General features: G+C 44.9%; 1 protein-coding gene across 10 annotated transcripts in view; it reads left to right on the plus strand.

Moving 5' to 3' along the window:
- Positions 1-20,380, plus strand: part of LOC105490176 (ST6 beta-galactoside alpha-2,6-sialyltransferase 2) — an 85,895-nt gene that overhangs the window by 25,358 nt on the left and 40,157 nt on the right. For 9 of the 10 annotated variants that reach the window (XM_071077161.1, XM_071077164.1, XM_071077160.1 and 6 more), the window contains exon 2: positions 17,905-18,904. In XM_071077161.1, coding sequence (XP_070933262.1) covers positions 17,962-18,904 — 943 coding nt within the window. In that variant the 5' untranslated portion in view covers positions 17,905-17,961. Of the gene's footprint in view, positions 1-8,850; positions 10,284-17,904; positions 18,905-20,380 lie in introns of those variants that run through there. The other variant, XM_071077162.1, reaches the window with a different exon arrangement.

Consider the following 20,380-nt stretch of genomic DNA (forward strand, 5'->3'; position numbering starts at 1 on the left):
GAATAAGTGTTGGATTAGTACTTTCTTTTGTGATACAGAACTGTCATTTAATCAGTGTGGAGATTAGATGCAGATACCCTGATTGTAATTCCGTTTGTATATTTACATGAGAGTATGAAATAAGAATAAATGAGGTTGGATGCCATGGCTGATGCCTGTAAACCCAGCACTTTGGGAGGCCAAGGGCGGGCAGATCACTTGAGGTCAGGAGTTCAAGACCAGCCTGGCCAACATGCTGAAACCCCATCTCCATCAAAAAATACAAAAATTAGTCAGTCATGGTGCTCGGTGGTGGGCACCTGGAGTCCCAGCTACTAGGGAGGCTGAGGTGGAGAATCACTTGAACCTGGGAGATAGAGGTTGAAGTTAGCCAAGATCACGGCCGCTGCACTCCAGCCTGGGTGACAGAGTGAGACCCTGTCTCAAAAAAAAAAAAAAAAAAAAAAAGACCATCGATTTTACTTAGTAATGAAATATTCTTGGCTGACACACACACAATGAAGACTTCAACAGTTATTTCCACTAAATTATAGGATCATGAAAGATAAGACCATGTTGTATTGTCTTTTTAAATCCCCACCATCTAGCACAGTGCCTGGATATATAATAAATGTCTAATCCACACACACACACAATTATATATAAAAATGGGTATTCTTATCAAGGGGTAGGTTGGCAGTTTATATGCCATGACTTATTTACAAATTGGGAGAAAGAGATTTCCATAGGTCAGAGAGAGGTTAGGGCAGTAAGGAAAAAGGGCCAGGATGGGCTGAGATGAGAAGATAAAACAGATGACTTGTTTAATATGAATATTAAAGCAGAGTTCATCAGGCTTTGTGATTCTTGGTGACATCTCCAAGGCACACAATTTTTAGATAGCATTTTTCTTCCCCTTTGCTGTGCTATTTTCCTGTGTCATCTTGGTTAGTTTTATGTTCATAGTCTGATGATTTAGCCACAGTTGGGGTCTCACTCTTCTACTCTTCCTTTAATTTCTATCACTGACATTTCAAGAGCAGATTCAGGTTTCTAGCATTTCTAGCAGGTCTCCTAAGCATGTTAGACTGTGAAACTGTTGAAGCCAGCAAAATTTTGTGCAGTCAATCGAAGCGGGGAGGGTATAGCTATGTTATTGTTTTCACTTTTCGCTTTTTCTAGTTCCGTACAACACAAAATAAGCTTTCACACGTAATTCTAAGTTTTCATATCCCAATTGTATATGGTTGAGTTTTAGCCAAAACCATTTGTGAGGGAAGGCCTTTACTGATCTCGGATGTGGATGCTGAAACCCATTGCACCTTATTCATGTACTTAGATGTGATAAAAACATTAAAATTTTATTTCAAAAGTTGTTGTTAGTCGATTTCATAGAAGCTTCTTTCACAATGTGTTTATAGAGTCAGTAACAGGTGGTTTGATCTTCATAAAGAGGACCTGTGATACAGCCATGTACCTGCCCGTGTTGCAGTACACGGTGTACAGCTCTCAGCTGCCCTACCTTTTGCAGCTCTTGTTTCCTGCACGTGAGATGCACTCTGTCCCCAAGTACCTAACTCCTCACTAGCCATTTGTTCCCTGCTTAAATTTTTCTGCCTCCAAAAGACCTTCCCAGGCTCCCCCATTGAAATTATGCCCTAAGTCTTTTGTCTCACCGCAGCACCTAAATCATTTCCTCCTCGACCACCTTCCTGGACTGACAGACTTCTTACTATGTGCCAGGCACTGTTCCAGTCTGAGGATGTATGGTCAGCCAGAAAGAGAGATCTCCCTGCTGGAGCTTAGGGTTCACTAGAGAAGAAAGGCAGTAAACAAATAAGCATATCCGGTGGCGTCAGTACCAAATATCCAAGCAAAGATGACCAAGAGAGGTAGAGAGAAAGGGATGCAAACATGCTAGAGGGAAACCCTTACAGAATAGGTAGCATTTGAGCTAAGACTTCAACAAAACTAGGAGGAAGGCAAGCCGGGTTCTAGAGTAGACTTGTCCCAGGCAGAGGGAAGGGCCCAAGCAAATGCCCAGAAGCTGTGTGAGCTGACTCAGGGGCAGCAAGGGGCTGGGTAGGAGGGAGCAAGGAGGCCAGGGAATGGGTAAGTGATGAGAGCAGAGAGACAAGCAGGGACACAGCCTTGCAGGCCACTGCAAAGGGTCTTTTTTTTTTTTTTTTTTTTTTTTTTTTAATTCTTAGTATAAGGAAGAATAATGGAGGGTTGAGCACAGGAATTTTCCACGTTGAAGTTCCATTTGAAAAGTGTCACTCCAATTGCTGCATGGAGCATCTGCAGAAGACAGACAGGATGGAAGCAGGGAGACCAGTTCAAAAGTTCTTACACAGTTCAGGTGAGAGATGACTGGGTCCACATGGGGGCAGTGGAGAAGGCAACGCATTGTCAGAGTCTAGATGCATTTTGGAGTTAGGGTTGTCAGGGTTTGCTTGTGGTTGGGATTGGATATGGTTATAAGTGGAAAAAGGAATCAAGAACAACACCTGGGCAACTGAGTGACTGGCCGTGCTATTTACTGGATGGGGAAGACTAAGGCAGGAAAAAAGAATAACAGATATTTGTTTGGACGTTAAGTTTGAGATTCTCAGAACACATTTAAGTAGTGATATCACATATTTTATTGATCATATGGATCTGCAGTCCAGGGGAGAAACCAACGATATGGATGTCAACATGGCGACATCAGTATAGAGAGAACACAGCACAATTATAACTGTGCATGTGTGTAGCAGATGTGTATTTTCCATCCACTTCCACAAGTATTCAAAAAATGCAACTTTATCTAAGTTCGACTTAGGCTATATTTTGAGACCACATTCCACTGAGAACAGGGAAATTTTACTGCCAATTCAGCCAACGCTTTTAGGTGATTAAATAAAGTTGACATTGTAAACGTAGGTTCTTTATTCTCCCTCTAATTCCTGAGGGCATAGACAGCCTCGTGACATCAGGAAGATTGTCTGGTCCTTAGTTAGCATCCACTTGCACATATGTTGTACTGTCCCAGCATTGGCAGCCAGCCTGGTCTCCCGTTCTGTGAAGCATTACAACATGTGCTGCCGTCTGCTGCCTGCCCCCACTCCCATGCCTGCACACCTTCTTCTTTAGTTGTGCAGATTTTTCCTTCTTTGGGGCCCATCTGGCTGTCCTCCCTTGCCATTCTGAGCACAGACAACTCTGGCTCACACATTCATCACAATGCTTCCATTTCCAGTAGGGTAGGGAATTCCTGCAAGATCCTCACATCTAAGATTCAGAGGTGCAGAGTGGGTCAAGATCTCTTCTACATTCAACCCCCAAACTCACCTAGGGCTCTAGCGTCCTCTTCCTCTTGGTGCTAGCCCAAGAGGGTTTGGTGTTGGCAGGATATGGGAATCCTCTTTGGAGACACTTGCCAGTGTCTAACTCATCTACTCCCACTCTTGTTTTCCATCAGCCCAGAGATAATTTTTATCTTCCCTTGGCCAAAAGAAAACTGGCTTAGCAAGTATTCTTTCCATTTTTTGACCTCCCTTCTTCACTCCTTGAAACACAGCGTTTGAACTTAAAAGCCAAGAATTGACGTAATTCTCCTCTGATTCCTTTGCCCCAATTATCCTTTAGGGCTGGGGAGTCTTGAGTTTATCACCGTGAATGGAGGAAGGTCATGTGGTAAAAGGGAATGGAAAAAAATCAGGTAAAACTACACAGTGTCCTGCAGAATTTGTATAATTTCTCTCTTTCCCACATTACTGTCAGCTGAATGCGGGAGAAGTTCTTTTTGATTTGCTCAGCATTTTTACCTAGATTTCAATACAGAGCAGGTGCTCAAATATCTGCAAAATGAGTAAAGTGAGTAAAAAACATGACTAAAGCAAGTAAAACGGTAAATGAGTAAAGTAAGTGAATGTGTAATGCATGATCCATTCTGTGCTCATATGTACACATGGCGCACATACACACAAAAGCTTTTATGTTGCTGTTCACATGGGAACAGTGACTCACTGACTGGCCATGACGAGCTTATTGGTAAGAAGAAGATATGACAGCGAGATAGTGCTCAGAGGTAGAAACCTCAAAAATTATTTTGTAATATTCAGAAATTACTCATAATCTAGTATCTGTTTTTACTGGCATTGAAAAGTGAACACTGGACAAGTAGACTGGAGAGAAAACACGTGACCTGTGTGTAGGTTATTCTTGTTAGCGGCGAGGCCGTGTTCTTGAGTGTCACCCCAGCAACCTCCTAAGGCCGTGCTGCTCACACCTGCCCAGAGAGGCCCCTCTACGGACAGAGAACACTCAGCTCAAGATGATCAGAGGACAGAGCTGAAAACCCCACACGAAGAAATTTATTTGAAGGGCCATATTTTGTATTACATTTTCAAGTTGATTTTATATTTGACTCCAAAACGTGTGTATATGTGTGTGTGTGTGTGTGTGTGTGTTTTGGTTCTGTTTTGTTTTGTTTTTGAGATAGGGTCTTGCTGTGTCACCCAGGCTGGAGTGCAGTGGCGCAATCTCAGCTCACTGCAACCTCCGCCTCCTGGATGTAAGCAATTCTCCTGCCTCAGCCTCCCGAGTAGCTGGGATTACAGGCACCTGCCACCACGCCCAGGTGAGTAGAGACAGAGTTTCACCATGTTGACCAGGCTGGTCTCAAACTCCTGACCTTAGGTGATCCACCCGCCTTGGCCTCCCAAAATGCTGGAATTACAGGCATGAGCCACTGCACCTGGCCGTATATGTGTTTTAATATAAAAATTAATGGGTTTCCCTCAGCCCAAGTCTTTTATTAAAATCAACACCCCATGGCTGACTTTTCCTGTGACTTCTACGGATAATGTATCCCATCATACAAGGCAAGGTGTTAGGTCATTAGCAACTTGGCATTTTATTTGAATAAGGTCTTAAAATTCCATCCTCAGAAATCAAACTTAAGTAGTGTCAATACTACTCTACCACAGCCTCTTCATAGCCTTGCAAAGCAAACAGCTTCCATCTGCACATGCCCAGAAAAATGCTCACCTGTCTGTGACTTTCACTGGCCCCTCTGCATCTGCCAAGGTGATTTTTCTGCATGCCAGGATCATCTTTTCATTTACACTTATTTTATGAAACCAAAAATTGACCCAGATTCCGGTGGCATATTATTAAATCTATTGACTGTTCCTCATGTCATGAAAATTGAACAAACTGGTAGAACATCTAAACTCAAAATGTTCTTGCCAATGCATTTTTTCTTGGTTATTTTCAATAATACCAGGAGGTGATGAGAGCAAATGTCATTGTCAAATGTCCTTATTTTGACTGCCTTCAAAGATACCAGGTCCTGTCTTACCTTCACCACACAGTAACAAGTGGTGCTTTTAAGTAATTAATACCTCACTATCACTCATTTTTCTCATCCATAAAATGGGCTTGACCATAGCTCCTCAGTCATAGGATGTGAGGGAAACTGAAATAGTAACTGCTCAACACCGTAGTTGGTGCCATGAATGTCAAACAGAGGAGGGTAAAAATCTCAAGGATGCTAGTGAAAAAGCCAGGTGAAGCTTGTGTCCTGGAGGTGAGCAACAAATTGGGTAGCCAGTCCTCCCTTTTCCCTTCCACACTCAAGTCTAGATCTTGAAGAAACCCATTTGAGGGACAGTTTGGGTCTCCAGAGACTCACACCATGATCCATGTCTCTTAGTGGACTGGGGACTCCTTTTCTGTGGGAAGGATTAAAAGGTGGAGTGAGAAGCCAGGGTTGTTACCTGTGGGCTGTCCCCTAACATGGAAAGAGGAGAGATGCCATTTTCCCAGGCAGTTAGGAGCCAAGGTAGAATACGTGAGTGCTTAGCTCAGCCTGCAGGCACACGGCAGAGCTGGGATTTTTACATGTCTATTATTTATAGGAGTTACACTTTATTTGCATTTTCTCTTTTAAAATATGTTATTCTATGACAACTCTGTGAGGTTGGGATGCTCTTCATTTTACAGAAGATGCAGCCAAGGCACAAAGAGGTAAAGAAACCTGCCCAAGTTTACATGGATAGTAGGAGTCAGGATTGTTCCACCGGAAGCTCAGCACTCTGTGACGCTTTCATGAGCCATTATAGCATTCAGTAATTCTTGTCTTGACTGGTCATGTCAAGACCAGACGAAAGCTTTAACTAAATCTGGAGTTCAGTGTAAAATGTTAGATGTATGTTTTGTGTTACTAGATCAGCAAGAATTGTTACCTAAGGGGATTGATTTGGAAATCGAGATGAAATATGAATTATTTCTCTTACTTTAGAACTTTTTACAACTTTTATTACAACCGTATTTTTATAAATTTTTATTGTTTAAAATTATTATATACTTTATGTGGTAAAATAGATAAACTAATATAAGAGGGTTTATGTACCTAGATGTAACACATACTAATATTTTGCCATATTTACTTCCAACTTTTTCTTTGTAAGGAAGGAAATACTTTAGTAATGAAGCAGGCATCCCCTCTCTCACTCATCCAGACCCCTTTCCCCCCTCCTCAGAGGTAGCTACTAGGTGGTTTATATTACGTGTTTAAACATTTTACATCAATAGCCCAGTTCTGTATGTTGGTTTTGCAGCCTCTATTTTTCTCTCAACTGTTACACGGAAGTTGGCCTACGGAGATAGAGCTAAGAGATTTAGCTTTGCTTTATCTTTTTAGGTGTAGCTCTTATCACATAAAACACCACTTCCAAAGAGAGAAACAGATGCCATGTGGGGCCTTTGCAGTCCTCTGAATGGGTGCCCCTAAGCACCTTTTCTTTCCTGGGTTCCTGTGAGAGGCCCCACTGGTCTGGACTGAAGAGAGATTCTGGAATTTGAATCTACAGTATCTTTTTGTTCACGCTTGTTACACAAGAATTTAAATACTTCCCAAGAACAGAGTCAGTTCTTCAAGGGCAAGGTATCATGTGCTGATGTGCACCTTATGATAGACTTAATAATATTTGCTGAATTATAGCAGCATAAGTTATAATAAGCTGATTAACACAGTGACCCCATTAGAAGACATTTATCAGGTATGCAGTCCCTGACAGGGTTACTTTTTATGACTGAGACACGAGAGGGAGGGCTTTATTTAGGCAGCCCTTATTCAGTGCTTATTAGCTTGAGTCAGATACTCGTGTTTATCTAAACCAGAGTGTGTCAGTTTATGGTCAGTTAAAGAGAGGTGCCTCCTGGTAAACCTTCAGGTTTATACACATGGCACCAATACAGTATATTATAATACATATAATGTAACAAATTACTGTATGTAATAGATATTAAATTATTTAGTATAATATACAGTAATATACAATACAATACACTAATACGATGAAATCCATGCACGTTATGCCATCTTTTCCACTTTTACAGAATTTCAAAACTTGGACTGAAAAATACTTATTGTGCTCTCTTTTTGGGCCAGGCACAGTGCTCAGCACATTACTGTATTCATTCATCTCATCAGGCAGTGATGATCTTACAATTTACATTTGATGAAACTGAGGCTTATCCAACATCAGGGCTTATCCAAAATTAGGCAGCTGCCAACAGCGCTTTCTGGTCAACCGCGCACGACCTTTACTCCTCAGAGGAGGTAGCATTATCTGTCTCACTCTGTAACACCCACTGAAAGAAATGTGGCCTCTGCTGGTACAGAAGCCTCCTTGTAAAAGCCACCTGCTGGCCACCTATGCTTTTACCTCAAAGCCCGCTTCACATTTTAGGAGTTCTCCTAACCTTTCAAGTCTCAATGGCAGGTATACATCGTCCATCTTCTTAGTATCAGCCATCGGGATTGAAGCGAATTCACAGCTCCAGTCATGAGCCTTGGCACATTTCTGATATGAAGTATAAATATTTGAATGCTAATTATTGTAAAACAAACAGGCCACTGAGTCCAAAGCAGATGAATGTTGTTTCTGGAAGCCAGCAGACCCTAACTAGTAGGCAGCTTGTGTTGTGTCTCTGCACAATCACTGATAGACGTCTGGAATCATTTCCACCTCCCCCTTCCTCAACTGGGAGCTGCCCAGAGTGGCTCACATATGTGAATCTTTGCCTTTTAAACTAGTTCCCATCTGCCCTGTCTCTTGAGCAAAAACCCTGTACTGCTGGAATGACCTGACCCAGAAAGATAATGGCATCATCTTTCTAAGAGCAGTTCACCCTTGTCCAGCCTCAGCTCACCGTGAGTCTGTCCAGCATGCACATTCTCATCCGTGGCACACTGGACCCCGGCATTCCACTGGATTGAAACCACTGATTCTCCTCCACACCCATGCATCCTTCGAGGTCCAGCTCTGGACCTCCTCCTCTTTGAAGGCTTCCAGGCTTACTTTAATCCATATTGCTTGTCATTTATTTAGCAGTCCTGGGACCAAGCAACAACGCAGACAGAACCGTTTTGCCTTCCTGCCGAGGCAGCAAACCCCTGCAACCGTGGGCCTAATGCCTGTAGTCTCTTCGGAAATGTTAGTAAATTGGTAGCCCATTCTGCCCAGGCAAAATCCACTTGGCAGGTGTCCCAAGCCTAAGCTAGCTCTGACAAATGCGGGGCATGCGAAGGTATGGATTGTAAAGCCTAACTGGGAACATCATTTACTCCAGCAAACAAAGATAGGGGTGTCAGAGGATCACTTGTTCTGCTAAATGTAGGGAGCTGGAGTGAAATTAGACATAGTACTTTGTGGCCAAAAGGAAAAATAAATCTTATTAAAATTTTAAGGCTGGTGCTTGAGTTGACTCCAGCAATTTTTTCTGGCTTCGTGTTCTAGTGAAAAAAAGACAGGGGCTCACTCCAGCCTGGGCGACAGAGCGATACTCCGTCTCAAAAAAAAAAAAAAAAAAAAAAAAAGACAGGGGCTTTGGGACAGTAAACCAGAGGGAATCAGTTGGAGCTTTCGTAGGCCTAAGCTTAGAGACAAATTGTGTTTAGTAAGGAATTTGTTGTCAAGATTAAACTGAGACGAGGAATTGAAACGAGACAATGTGAGTGAGGTAGATACGGTGCCCAGCACAGCACAGGCATTTGGCCAGTGGCAGCCTGGGATACCTTTGCTGCTCGTGTACCCACCAGCCTGCTGACTCCTGCCACGACTGCTGTTAATGACTCGGACCTAACCCTACAACAGCCTAACCGTGGTTTTGCCTGGAGACACCCAGACACTTCTGCCAGGCTGAGAAACACAGTAGATGAGGAACCCTTGCCCTCCAGAACCAACCAACAGCCCCTGGTCAGGCAATGCCATGACAGTACATTTCCCCCACTTATTCTCTTAATTCCAGACATTCATTGATTTCAGGAATATTTATTGGGAGCCTTCCACAGGCCAGCCCACGTTGGTTGGTGGGAATACGAGACTGAGTAAGATGTAGTCCCCGCCTTCAGGAACCTTACAGGCATCCCCATTGAGGGTTACTCAAACATCTGAATTTTACACTAACCGGAAGCCCAGGCACCAGTGTTTTAAACTTATGACTCAACCAAGCGAGGTCACTGGGTCGGCCAGCGGTGCCCTTCTTAGCAGGTGGGATTGCCCCATGCATTCTGGTGTCAAACAGCGCCATCAAAAGGAGGGGGCGCTGCCTGCAGGGGGGCTGCCCTTCTGAGGAGGCAAGGACTTGAAATCCCGCAGGGTTGTACTCCTTAGAGAGAGGGACGGCCTCCCCCACCCCAGGCTCCGCTGACCTGGCCGACCTTTTTCTTTCTTTTCTTCTGGACATTGGCTTAAGAATAGACAGAGACTACAGGGAGAATGAATGAGGGAGTGCCTTCTTGGTGTTCTGGCTTTAGCAGTCTGGAGACTCTCACATTTACCAAAAGCAAAGAAAGAAAAGAGAAGGGCCCATTTGTAAAAAGTGCCAATAAGGGTGTTAAGAGAGAAAAGAATTCCAGCTGAGGGAGGTATCTTCCTCTCTGCTGCAGACGGGATGTTTTCTTGGATATGTGACAAGAGCTAATTTTAGAAAAAATGATCCTTGAAAGAAAATGGCTCCTGAAGGCCATTAAGATACACAAGTATCTCACCACAGCTCACATGCTAAATCTTCTTTATTATTTCAACATTAAAATAAATACTTAGACTTAACATTAGTCCAGACAACTCTTCGACACAAAAAAGGACGTGAACGTGTCTCAGACCCACAGAAAACCTGGGCAGCTGGTAATTCATAGCAGACACATCCATCAAAGTGTGAAAAAAAAAAAATGAAAAGCACTCTGCAGTCAAGAAAATGGGCAATAAAGCTCGTCAACCACAAGGCTTAAGAGGGACATCGTTAACGTGGTAAGACCTAGAATTAACTTCTCTTTGCCCTTGAACAAAATAAGAAGTTAGCTGCATTAACCTTAAGCTGCATTGTAATGTTCCTCTGTGGCAGTGTTTACATTTCATAGTTTCATCTGACAACTCGTAATAAATTGTGCCTTTTGGAAAGTGGGATTTCTCTCAGAACGATTTGAAGGAGAATTTAAACACTCTATTGTGCTAGTTCGAATATCCGTAAGAAATGTGACTCGTGTCTTTGTTTGGGAATTAGTATCTAAGATATGGGTACTGACTTCTTCCTAAGCAAGTGGAACAATCGCCGTTATTTCCAGCAGAGGGGCACTTTTGATTTTGCCTCTAAAAATAGAAGTTCCCTAGAGGCCTGGCCAGAAAGGGCAAAGAACAGGGAAAAAGAATGGAAATGGAGAAAAGTAGTCCAAATAGGCAGCGAACATCCACTGGGAATTCAAACCTTTGCATTGCCAAGTAATAATGTTAGAATTGCAGTGGAAAGGAAAAGAAAGTCACACCCAATCCAGTATGAGTATAATCTTGCCAGTGCTATTCCCAGGGGAAAACTGGCAAGAACTCGACAGCCCCAGTCACTTAAACCATCACAGAGAAAGCACATGTGAAGGTGTGATTAAGGCGCACTTTCCCATTGGTGCCTGGGGACAGACGATTTGCCTGATGGGCCTCTTATATCCCCTGATGTCATTTATATCACACCAGCTAATGATGGGATATGGCAGTGAGTATTACCGACAACTTTCTTTAAGCTGCATAATTATATGATTTCAGATATACTATATCAGAGGAAAAGACGTGTTTTCTCTTGCTTAGCTAAGCCTTCCTATTATTGGGCTTATGGTCATTTCAAGGAAAACAATGATCCAGGGCTGTAACATTGATGGCGTCCCTCGCCTCTCTCTAACCTGGATTCGTTACAGATATGCTGATGACTGAGACCCATGGTACAGATCGTGATTTCTGTAGCATTTGCTAGCAGAGGATTTGACGTTGCCTTGAGACTTAATCATTTTGGAGAATGTTCCCTTAATTGGCAGCAGAAGGTTTGCAGCTCCAGAGGCTGTAGCGGAGGCTTTTGGATTATTAAAAGTTGAGACCTAATCACAAATTGAGGCAGTGCAGCAAATCCACTCCTTCCTATTATTCTTGTGCATTAGGAGCCACTTAAGCTCCACCTAATGAAGAGTCTTCATTCTTTGCATTGGAATACTCCTTTAAAGATGCTCAGAGAGCTTCACAAATCCTGCCTCTTTCTACTCCCCAGCACAGCAGGCAGAGAGAGCAAACTCTGCCACAGCATCCTGGCACTGACGCAGCCCCCTCTATCCTGCCAGGTGCTTCTTCTCTTTATTTGTGTCCTCTGACATCCTCTCATCCTTCTCCCTTCCTTTCTCGTATGTCATCTCCCCATGACAGACAAGGCTTCCCACCTTCTGGTTCGAAACTAGGCGTTTTCATATAATGGAGGCTACGTCTGTGTTGATGCAATGAAAAACAAAAAAGCCCTGTAAAATATTTAAACCTGAGCCACTGTGAGTGACCATGGTCCAGGGAACAGTCTTAGGAAGTCCTGAGAACATGTGCCTGAGGCAACTGGGTCACAGTTTGGTTTTACACACTTTAGGGAGAGAGGAATTGTGGATACAGTCATTAATCAATACATGAAAGGTGTGCACTGGTTCAGCCTAAAGTGGTGGGATATTTTGAAATGGGGCCTTATAGGTCATGGGTACAGTCAAAGATTTTCTGATTGGCAACCAACTGATTGGCAGTTGATTGAAAGAGTTAAGCTTTGTCTCAAGACTTGAAGTCAGTAGAAATACACGCCTGAGTTAAGAGGGGTTGTGGAAGCCAAGGTTCTTGTTATAGAGATGACGCCTCATAGGGAATATCCTTCAGAGAGGATAGATGTACATGTCTCTTTTGGGACTTTAAAGGTGTCACATTCATATTTAATCTCTCCTAGGTCCAGGAAAGGCCTAGAAGGGGAAAGGTAGGCTGCGTTAATGGAGATTCTCTACCAATGCAAATTTCCCCCACCAAAGACAGCTTTGCTTGGCCATTTCAAAATATGTCAAAGAAATATATTTTGGGGTAAAATATTTTTATTTCCTTCGGGGTCTGCTATCTGTCATGTGATGCTATACCAGAGTCAGGTTGGAATTTGGTATCTTATCACCACGAAGAGTTTGGTCGGTTTATGATGTCTATTTTAATATTAATCCTGGTCAGTTGTGTCCAAACTCCAAAGGGAGAGGGAGTATCTGGAGGCCTGTCTGACTTCCCTTCCAGTCATGACTGGAAATTCAGTTTTTCAGGTTTCTCTGGGGTCCGTCTGGCCACGAAGGGTCTGTCGGGTCAGTTGAGGGGTTTAGGAGTTTATTTTCAGTTTACATCTGTGTCAACCTTCAGAAAATATGATTAAGTACAGAGTTTATTTGAGTGCAAAGCTTGAGGCTGGCCACCTGGGAAAGCACCAGCTGCAGATGAATGGGGTCAGTGTTTCCAAAACGGAGAAGTTAAAGTTTCAATTATATAGGCAGAGACAGAGAAGTTCCAGCAGGATCACAGCATTTTCCATACGAGACCAGGTATATATGCCACAGCTGTTTGATTGGTTACAGATTGTTCCATTTTAAGCAAGAATACTTTACTATTCCATGAGGAGGCGTAATGATCTGAGAGGGTCTCATCTCTGGTGCTGCTTGGTCTTTCTAATTATTTACAGGAACCAAAAGGCAGAAGTTGCAGCTGTCTGACACAGGCGGCATAGCCACATTCCTCTCAAGGCTCAAGATATTTTCAAGTTCCAATAGCTTTAAGTTTGAATTATTTTAAATTTGAATTATTTAATTTTACATCTGATCATTTGAATCCTGCCATGAAATTTCCCAAGTTCACTTTCTCAGCTAGAGTTCCTGCAGCTTCTTGACTCATCAAACTAAGGTCGTATTAGCTTCTGTGGTGTGGGGGGCACTGGCTCTCAGCTCCAAGCCCTCTAGGCCAGAGGTTTTGAGCTCCTCCCAGCAGCTCAATGCTTTTTTGTTGTTGTTGCACTTCCCATCACTCTGCACACATCTCATCTTTGCCTCTGTTTTTTAAAAATATTTTCTGGAGCAAAAATATTTTCTGATTTGCTGAAATCAGAAACCTATCTCGTTTTTCAGTTGCCCACCAGAGCTGTTGCTCAGTGCAGGGAAACCAGGAAATGATGACTACCAGTTAGAAACAAAAAGACTAGCTTTTAAGTCAGCTGCTGTAGCCTTGGTATTCCCAGCATGGAACTTCTAAAACCTGTGGAATTTCCTTAGTGATAGGACTGTTTTCATTTTGCTAATGAGGAAACTTACTTTGCTTTCCCAGATAGCTTCACCTTGGGTTCTGATCACCAGAAAGGTCAACCAGATGAAATTGCAGGGTTTCAGGAGGCTGAGGCAGGAGAATCACTTGAACCCAGTTGGTGGAGGTTGCAGTAAAACAAGATGGTACCACTGCACACTCCAGCCTGGGTGACAGAGCGAGACTCTGTCAAAAAAAAAAAAAAAAAAAGAAAGAAAGAAAAGAAAGGAAGAGAGGGAGGGAGGAAGAAAGGGAGGAAGGGAAAAGGAGAAAAAAGAAATTGCAGGGTTATTGTAGGATTTGAGCTTTTTGAACCTTGGGCTGCCAGACCTCCAGGGAGAAGAGCGGCACTGGAGATTAAGTTCACTCACATGGCCAGTGATTTAATCAATCATGCCTATCTAATGGAACCCTAATAACAACTCTAGATTCTGGGGTTCACTGGAGCTTCTGATTCATGAACACACTGATGTGCAGGGCGAGTGATACACCCAGATTTCACAGGGAAAGAACGTGGAACTGCATTCACCCCAGATCTCACCCTGTGTGCATCCTTTACAATAAAACCATAGCTGTAAATATAGTACTTTGCTGACTTCTGTTAGTCATGTTAGCAGATTATCCAACCTGAAGTGTGTCCTAGAGTCTGGGGATTGGTAGTTGAACAGGTAAAAGTGTGAGTGGCTTTGAGTAACTTGTGAGTAACTTGCCCAGAACCACAGAGCTAGCAAGCAGCAGATACTACATGCAAATCCACATAGCTGGCATGTGAAATGAGGGCAGTCTCCTGGAGGCCTGAGCCCTTAACACATGGGGTCTGCACTGACTCCCAGTAGCAAGTGTCAGAATTATACTGCAGTGCACCCGGTGGGATGCAACAGAATAACTGTTATTAAGGATAATTTTGCAATTTCTTACAGAAGTCTTGAAATATTAGAAACGGCTTCTAGACCTTTATGTTGAGCATTACAGCTCAAAGCACTGTCCCTGGGTGGACAGGTTAGACAGATCATGCGGAAGGTGCTCCTCAAAGTGTGGGCCCAGACTATGCACATCCACAACTGTTCATTACCAGTTCCTGGTAAGATGTTTACAGAACTTGAGAGCCGGCATATAGAAACTTTTATAGCAATTGGACAATGCCAAGACATTCAGAAATGGAAATATTAAAATATCACAGTGACAGTTTGGATAAAAAATTATCCTTCACCACAGATAGTTTGAGGAGTGTAAATTTAGAAAATGTAGCCTTGGTTGGTATGATCAGATGGAATTAGAACTGAGTGTGAGAGGTGTGAGCCATAGGATGAAGCAGATGGATTTGCATGTAATATCTGCTGCTTGCTAGCTCTGTGGTCCTGGGCAAGTTACTTAATTGCTCTGGGACTCAGTTCCCTCATCTAGAAAATGGATATGGCAGTATTTCCTATCTAATTCGATGCTAGAAAGACCAAATAAAATAATCCAGAACAAATGCTAACCACAAACCTGTATATATAGTAAGTTAACTGTGGGTATTAATTCTTCTACGTTCGCTTCTTGGCATCCGTGGTTCTGGCTTGGTTAAAGTATATTCTGTCTACGTAGGTTTGATGTATTACTGTATATAAAATCCATGGCCTTGGTCTCATGTGAATACAAAATAAAGCAAGCACTGTTTAAAAGCCACAATTTATACATGTAAGGGAATGTTGCTTTTTGTAGAATCCCTCTGGGATGCTAGAGTACTGTCTGAAAATGTTGCAATTGTTGGAAGCATTTTTAGGACTTTTTCTTTTTTGCTTAATTTTTCTTTCTAATTATTATGGGTCCAAGATAGTTGTATATGTTACTGATGATTCTGGGAACTTATTTAGCATTTCCATTAGAACCTGTTCCAGTGATCCTCTGATGTAACAAATCACCTTAAAATGTAGGAGTTTACTCAGCATCGTGCAATATGCCCCTGTGACAAACCTGAACATGTACCCCTGAATCAAAAATGTAAAACAAATACATAAATAGGTAGATAAATGTATTTATACACATCTATACATATCTCAAACCAAAGCCAACAAAAAATAACGTCGTGGTTTAGAACAACAATCTATCATTATCACTCACCATGGACTGACTGGGCTAGACTGGTTCTCCTGTCTGGTCTTCCACAGGGTTGCAGTCAGATGTTGGCTGGGGATGGAGTCATTGGAAAGTGCAACAGGCTGGACATCCAGAATGACTTCTTCGCGCTTCACGTTTGGTGCCTGGGCTGGGATGGCTGGGACGGCCGGAACAGCTTGGGGCTGGCTGGGTATCTCTCATTCCATGTGGAGTCTCCTAGCTTGGGTTTCCTAGATGTATGCTGGGCTAAGCTTAGGGATGTGTCTTCACTGGTGGCTGGCTTCCCCCAGAGTGAGTGTTCCGAGAGGCGGGAAGTGGAAAATGCTAGATCTGGGCCTGGTAACTGGCATAGTATCACCACCGCCATATTCTACTAGTCCAAGCAGTCATTGAGCCTGTCCTTATTTAACAGGGGGAGACACAGACCTTGCCTCTCTCTAGGTGGAGGGTCAAAGAATCTGTGTCCACCTTTCACCTGCCATAAAGCTACAAAAGGAATGTAGTTTTCTTACTTTAGCATGTCCTTTCCCACCAGCGACATTGTATGATTTCCCAAGGTGACCACATTGAGGTAGGAATATTCATTTTGCTTTCAGTTCCTTCTTTTTGAGTGAAAACACCACCATTGTATTACAGCCATGCCCGACATGCCTCTGTGTTTTGGCATTGGTCAGCCTGTACTCAGGAAGGAGCATGGGAGTCACAGATTTCGCCTGGCAGGCCCTCCCCTCAGAATCACCCTACTTTCTGAGTATCTGATTTCTACTAGTGACCTCCTTGTTGTCTGTGTTGCCTCCCTGCACTCTTCTCTGCCTTACCTGCCACCAAGGAATCTCCTGAAAGCCCGTGGAACCAATGCATCACGCCCTTGCTCTCAGAACTTCAGTCTCCTCCTGTGTCTTAATACGGCATGTGTCCCACCCATCCAGGTAGGGACTACAGACCCTCCACAGCTGGAAGCGGATAGCTTTCCAATTATGTTTTCCCCAAATGGTCTTGCTGCTTCTTTCAGCGTCCCCACCAAAACACCCATGCATTGCCACAGACACACAAGGCCCTCTGCAAAACACACACAAACACAAGCTCACATCATTTACCCAGCCAATATTTATTGAATACCTGCCTGTGCTGGGCTTTGTACTCAGCTTGAAGTTCCAGCAAGCTTAATTATTATTTTATTATTCCACAAACATACCTTAGGTTATTTTCCCTTTCCAGGACTTTGCTTAAGTTCCTGAGGTTAGGAGCATTTCTTATTAATGTTTTATTGTTTCCTTTGGTACCAAGTGCTGTGCTACCCACGTAGCAATGCAATATTAGTTGCAATACTGCACAGAGGAACGGTTCATTCTGTCTTTCATTGTATCTTACTTTTCATCTCTGCCCTTTTTGTTACCCTTTCTCTGAGTCTCATCTAGAATCAGCAAGCGCTCTCCTCATCTCTCCTCCTATTTAAAGTTTTAATGTACTTCCCTCTTATCTCACCAAAAGTTCATGGTAAGGGTGAAGTAGGAGGGCAGTCTTGGGGACATTGTTCAGGCACCCTGAAATAACATTCACCCGCAGACACAGTCCGTGGAGCATTGTTTTATTCAGTGCCATCGGCGGACTTCTGGTATGTTCTAGGCAGCCTTCCAGACTGGGGAGAACAGGAAGAATCAGATATGGTTGTCACTCCTTAGAAGTGCACAGCAGCTACTGTAATATCTATGAGCTGTGAGCTTTTGGTGGTCTGATAAGCAGACAAGAGAGGGCAAACTATGCTTACCTCTCTGGGTTTGCTTTATCAAATTGGAATTTTATAATCTCAAAAGTAGGGGGAACTTGTGGGCAGGGGCCCTACTGTCTCATCAAAGTGGGAAGGTGGACTTGTCCCTGAGTCCCATGGGGAAGATTTTGCAAATATACACTCATCCATCGCCTCTCTCCAAAGACTCACCTGAAATGGTGAGATCCCTTGTTTTGCAGAGGTTGGTGGGAGGTGGGGTTGGGGCAGGGACAGATATGACACCTGGATTTAGCTAAAACTCCTGGATGATTCTGGTTTCTAGTGCCCCTTCTACAATCCCACTCCACCACCTACAGAAACACTGCTCAGGATAGAATGTCCCCAGCAGCATCTGAGCAGATGCCCTATGTTGGCTAACTGTGCCATCTGGCTGTTTTTCAGGTTCATTCTGCCACCCATCTGCTTTAAGACACAAGGTGCTGACCGCAGAGACCTGCCATGAAACCACACTTGAAGCAATGGAGACAAGGAATGCTTTTCGGAATATTCGCTTGGGGGCTCCTCTTTTTGCTGATTTTCATCTACTTCACCGACAGCAACCCCGCTGAGCCTGTGCCCAGCTCCCTCTCCTTCCTGGAGACCAGGAGGCTCCTGCCGGTGCAGGGGAAGCAGCGGGCCATCATGGGCGCCGCGCACGAGCCCTCCCCGCCTGGGGGTCTGGACGCACGCCAGGGGCTGTCCCGCGCCCACCCAGCCAGTTCCTTTCACGCGGGGCCTGGAGACCCGCAGAAATGGGCCCAGTCCCAACATGGGTTTGAACATGAAGAGTTTTTTTCATCCCAGGTGGGAAGAAAATCTCAAAGTGCTTTCTACCCGGAGGATGACGACTACTTTTTTGCTGCTGGGCAGCCAGGGTGGCACAGCCACACTCAGGGGACATTGGTATTCCCTTCCCCCAGGGAGCCAGGCCCGCGGGATGGGGCTTTTCCGGCTGCACAGGTCCAGAGGAGGCGGGTGAAGAAGAGGCACCGGAGGCAGAGAAGGAGCCACGTGTTGGAGGAGGGCGACGACGGCGACAGGCTGTACTCCTCCATGTCCAGGGCCTTCCTGTACCGGCTCTGGAAGGGGAACGTCTCCTCCAAAATGCTGAACCCGCGCCTGCAGAAGGCGATGAAGGATTACCTGACCGCCAACAAGCACGGGGTGCGCTTCCGCGGGAAGCGGGAGACCGGGCTGAGCAGGGCACAGCTACTGTGCCAGCTGCGGAGCCGCGCGCCCGTGCGGACGCTGGACGGCACCGAGGCGCCCTTCTCTGCGCTGGGCTGGCGGCGCCTGGTGCCCGCCGTGCCCCTGAGCCAGCTGCACCCGCGCGGCTTGCGCAGCTGCGCTGTCGTCATGTCTGCAGGCTCAATCCTCAACTCCTCCTTGGGCGAGGAAATAGGTAGGTCTCAGTGCGGGGACCAGGTCGCCTTGTCTTGAGCCAGTGTGTCCCTGGGAGCTGGTTCTTTCCGTGCGCGCCTCTGGATCTCACTGGCGGGGCAGGCTGGGGTCTCCACACCAGGTGTTTCTTATGTTAGCTGGAGATTCTTCAGGTGATTTCCCCTTGCTGGCGCAGAATGAATCTCTCTGGGGTCACAGCGGACGTACTCTTCGGGGGACTCTTAGAGCGAGGATTTGGGGAATCCTGGGAAACAAGAAGGGTCCTCCCCATAGCTGATGCCAGTGGGCAGTGGAAGGAAAGCGCCGCCCCTTGCCCCAGGTGCCCTCCTCGCTGTTCAGACTTCGTATCCCATAGAAACCGCAGTCTGCATGGATAGGCTCCCAGGCGGGCCCCCGAAAGCCGGGTGAACCCATCTTGCAGTGGGAATATGGGAAGGGAACAAGAGGAGGAGGAGGATGCAGGAAAGCAAGAGCTGCTCAATCAGGGCATCACCTCCAAAGAGCAGGGTGCATGAAGATCATGTTGGTTACTGTGGGCTCTGAGAAGAGCCCAGCTGCTGTTGGGAACATCTTTCCCATGGGAGCATAAGTTCTGGCCTCCCAACTGTTGGCGCATATCCAACTTTTGGGGCTCTGCCAGTGCACCTACCGGGGACCTTCTCCAAGATGGTAAATAACACACAACACCTGGGCTTCCTCCCTCCCTGCCAGGCTCTGTCTTCACATCCCTGTCAAGAGCGCTGGAGCACATCTGTTTCCCGACTCCTGTATCAGTCAGGGTTCTCCAGAGACTCACACCAGGAGGATATGTGTCTATACAGAGAAAGATTTATTTTAAGGACTTGACTCTCATAATCGTGAAGGCTGGCAAGTCTGAAATAGGTAGTGCAGGCCAGCAGATGGGAAACTCAGGCGGAGCTTCTGTGTTGCTGTCTTGAGGCAGAATTTCTTGTTAAGGAAACTTCAGTCTTTGTTCTTAAGGCATTCACCTGGCTTGAGGAAGCACACCTGCATTGTGAGAGTTGTCTGCTGTTCTCAAAGTCTAGTGATTTCACTGTTAATCACATCTTAAAAACACCTTCCCAGCAACATCTAGACTAGTGTTTGACCAACCAGCTGGGCACTGTGGCCTAGCCAAGATGGCACACAACATGAGCCATCGCTATGTCTTCCTAGTTTTGAAGTAAAATGCCAGTTCTAATCTTTTTTGATTGATGGGGGCATGGCAGGGTTCAAATACGTTTGCCTCCTGCAGAGTGGTGTAGGTTCTGCGCCAGATGGGCCAGCATTGGCTCTCCTCAGAATTCCCCTTTCTGGCTGGATCACATTCACTTCCCTACCTGCCCCAGCCTCTCACCTTGTCTTGCCAGAGATACCCAGGCTCTTGTGTTCCCATAGCTGGGCTTTCTCCCTCAGCAGTTTCAGATTCCTTTGCTCCCAGAACTGCCCCCGTTCCCAGGCTAATTCCATTGCTGCA

This window comes from Macaca nemestrina, chromosome 13 (assembly GCF_043159975.1).
Source record: "Macaca nemestrina isolate mMacNem1 chromosome 13, mMacNem.hap1, whole genome shotgun sequence".
In the NCBI taxonomy this organism is placed as follows: domain Eukaryota; kingdom Metazoa; phylum Chordata; class Mammalia; order Primates; family Cercopithecidae; genus Macaca; species Macaca nemestrina.